The 3,275-nt window shown below is 40.0% G+C and overlaps 1 protein-coding gene across 1 annotated transcript in view; it reads left to right on the top strand.

Moving 5' to 3' along the window:
* The window catches only part of LOC118428924 (charged multivesicular body protein 6-B-like), a gene marked incomplete at its 3' end in the record, with an annotated part of 5,981 nt that extends 3,265 nt beyond the window's left edge, over positions 1 to 2,716 (top strand). The window contains 4 exon segments of the mRNA XM_035839217.1: positions 330 to 395; positions 1,375 to 1,458; positions 1,933 to 1,999; positions 2,584 to 2,716. Of these exon segments, the coding sequence (XP_035695110.1) occupies positions 330 to 395; positions 1,375 to 1,458; positions 1,933 to 1,999; positions 2,584 to 2,633 (267 nt within the window).
* Between the last annotated feature and the right edge of the window lie 559 nt (positions 2,717 to 3,275).

Genomic DNA, 3,275 nt, shown 5'->3' with positions numbered 1-3,275 from the left:
GTTTTTCCCTGCTACTGGATATAAGTCTTTGGGCAAGAATATGCAATAAATTATGTAACAATTCTAAGACTTCCGTACACAATCCGTATAAAATAAAGCGCTTACCAACAAGCTTTCGATCAGTCCTCTGATCCTTCTCAAGTTGAAAGGACCCAAAACCTAAGTCACATTTCAACTTGAGAAGGATCAGAGGACTGATCGAAAGCTTGTTGGTAAGCGTTTTATTTTGTGTAAGGATATAAAGTCTTAAAATTGTAACATAATGTTTACTACTGTCACAGATGAACTTACATTCAAGAATATGCAATAAACTTGTTCTTTTTCTCCAGATAATGAGCCTTGAAGATGTGGAGAAAATCTTGGATGAGACACAGGAAGCAGTGGAGTACCAGAGGGTAAGTTCGAGAACAGAGAAGTTCAAACACTTACAGCAGTCTTTTGTGTTTTCATTCAATTTGTTAAACCCATTGCAGACTTTAACCTGTGGTTAACAACACTGGTCTCTACCTGACTCCATGGGTAGCTGCAAATACTGTCAATGCCTTTAAGGTTGGGGGTCTTTGAAATTTTTTAATCTATACATACGAGAGAGACGCGTGACTGGGGGTATAATCATTTTTTAATGGTAATGGGTTTCGCGTCCGCACGCTTTGAAGGGCGGTCCAGGAATGAGCCCCGGATTGTCCCGCCTGCCTGTAGCTAATTAAGCTGACCCTGGTGGGTCCGTGTGTGGTCGGGTCAGCAACTTCTTTGATCAAAACACAAATAAACAATCCCTTTATTATAACCAAAAATTAAGATTTGATAATTTGTAAGGTTTGTAGTCCTTAGATGTAGAGATTCCCATACTAGGGACCAGGTAGGTATGTAAGTAGGTATGTAGTATGTCGTTCTCTGTCAGTGGACAAGGACCCTTTTCTTTATCTTTGTCATCCACCATTCAGATTGTCATATTCATCAGGTAGCTGTACAACCCTTATATTTGCTCTGTAAATGTCTATTGCAGTGTGGACAGGGAAATAATATGATATGTTCTGCTATTAGAGAAAATACTGTGTTCTGCTACATGTACCTTGAAACATGTACTTTGATATCCAGCCTTTATACCCCTGTCACATTATCCACGATCTTTGCGCGTATCGATGGAAGATCGGCCATATTCAAGATCCACAGAGGGTTGGGCTTTGCAGTTGTATTTTTCACCTCTCGGTCTCTGTCACACATAAGCCATACTTTGTACCTTGTGCAATTGTTGTGCAATAAAGTTATCAATTAACGAGGCTCGGGCGATTGCCACAGTATCGTCATCCGATCGATTTTTGCCAAATGTGACGGGTATAACGTGACCTGACCTTTACCCTCTGACCTCCCCAGGAGATAGATGACCTGCTAGCAGGAGGCATCCTGACAGATGAAGATGAGGAGGCGGTGCTGGCGGAGCTGGATGAGATCACCAAGGTAACCAGAGTGTTCCTCTCCCATTGGCTAATACTAGTGGCAAGGTCGTCCTGTGGTTCTGGTTGTTGACCTCTGGAACCTAAAGGGTCTGCATGAAGTCGCTGCAATGGTCCAATTTTTTTAATGCTTAAATGCTTAGTGATGATCAATTTTATACTATCATAGCTATTGCTCATCATGTACTGTAGATTTATTTTTGTATGAAATGGTGGAAGCAAATGTTATTGTACGCCAAATAGCAATTACTCAAGCAACTGGATAATATTTTAGAAATGGTCAGACGTTTCAGACTCCACTACCTTGTTGCTTGAGTAATTTCTCTCTGGTGTATCTTATTACCTGGATGTCTAACCGTCGTCAACATAAATGTCATTGTACTCTGTAACTGACCCTATTGAAATGAAACCCCACTGTAGTTAACTACAAGTTCATTTGGAAAGTTTTTCATGACCTTGACCTGTTGTTCTATTGCAGGCTGACCTTCCACAGGTTCCGGACGAGGACGTCAGCTTGCCTGAGGTTCCTCGGGACAGGATTCCAGGTGAGATGTGCAGTCTTAGCCGGGAAAACTAAATTTCACTAAGTCTTGAAACACTCTTGGAATTCAATGCATACTTCCTATACTTATTCTTCAAATAATGTGGGCCTAGGCAGCCAAAACACAAACTTCCGGACAGTCAGGGCCAGGTTTGATTGTTAATAAGTTCCTTATCTATCAAGTTCCTTATCTTTAACATTGCTTACTATGATTATGAATGTCTTAAGTTCCTTAAGTAATACATATATTCTAGAATTGATTATTTTTAAGTTCCTTGACCTCTAAGATACTTAATTATGTCTATGAAGTTCCTTATTTCTAAATTTCCTTATGTTAAGTAGTCCTTACCAAACTCCATCGGTCGCTGGAAAAAATGTAGAAATGGAACAGATAGAGGAGTAATGTGTGCCACGCTGTTCCCTAGATGGCTTTTACTTCTCTGGCCGGCTTACTCCTCTATTTGTTCCATCCCTACGTTTTTTCCAGCGACCTATGGAGTCTGGTAGAGACTATATTTTAAGAGTCTTAGACAATGTCCCTTAAAACAAGGAAAAGAAACTTGTCTAACTTCTTTGTTTTCCTCACAGAAGCAGAGGCTCCTAAAGAGAGACAGCGGGAGTTGGTGGCAGCTTCCTGAGTTTTGTATGACAGCGTATCACGTTTGGATGTAGCACAACTCAACTGTATTTTTCTAAAACACTACTGTATACTTCCAAAAATAATTTTTTCAGATTGGTAGAATATAGGATATAGGAGAATTCTTTTATACAACCAGGATGTACTTACGCAAAAGCAGGAAGGTGTCTGATAAACACCGAAATGCACAGTAAGTACATCCTGACTGTGTACAAGAATTCTCCGATATACTACTGTATACTATACAATGTAGGTTTGATAAACCATTTTATGTACTACTATTGACATCATGTGTAATCTTCTAGTCCTAGTATTGTTTGGAGTGGTAGTTAGACTCAAATCAAAGGAAAGGTACAAATTTATTCCGTCAAACAATTCAGAGGACATACCAAGAGAAACTACAGGTTATAGCCTGGAGTCCAACCTCCAGCATTGTCGTGTTGCTCTTGTAGGTCTGTTTTAATTTGAAGAAAGCAGACCATTGGGGAGTGACTTAAAAGAAGGCTGCACTCCAGGCTATTCAGTTTGTTGTTTTTGTCTAAACACAACTTTATGCATGTCACATAGACCAGGGCTGTGTACCTAATACTTGTGGTTGTACCAGGTCCTGTAAAGTAGTTTCGGTAAAGGTCTGGACCAGAAT

Source organism: Branchiostoma floridae, chromosome 13, assembly GCF_000003815.2.
Source record: "Branchiostoma floridae strain S238N-H82 chromosome 13, Bfl_VNyyK, whole genome shotgun sequence".
NCBI classification, from domain to species: domain Eukaryota; kingdom Metazoa; phylum Chordata; class Leptocardii; order Amphioxiformes; family Branchiostomatidae; genus Branchiostoma; species Branchiostoma floridae.
This window is presented reverse-complemented; position numbering and strand designations above follow the sequence as displayed.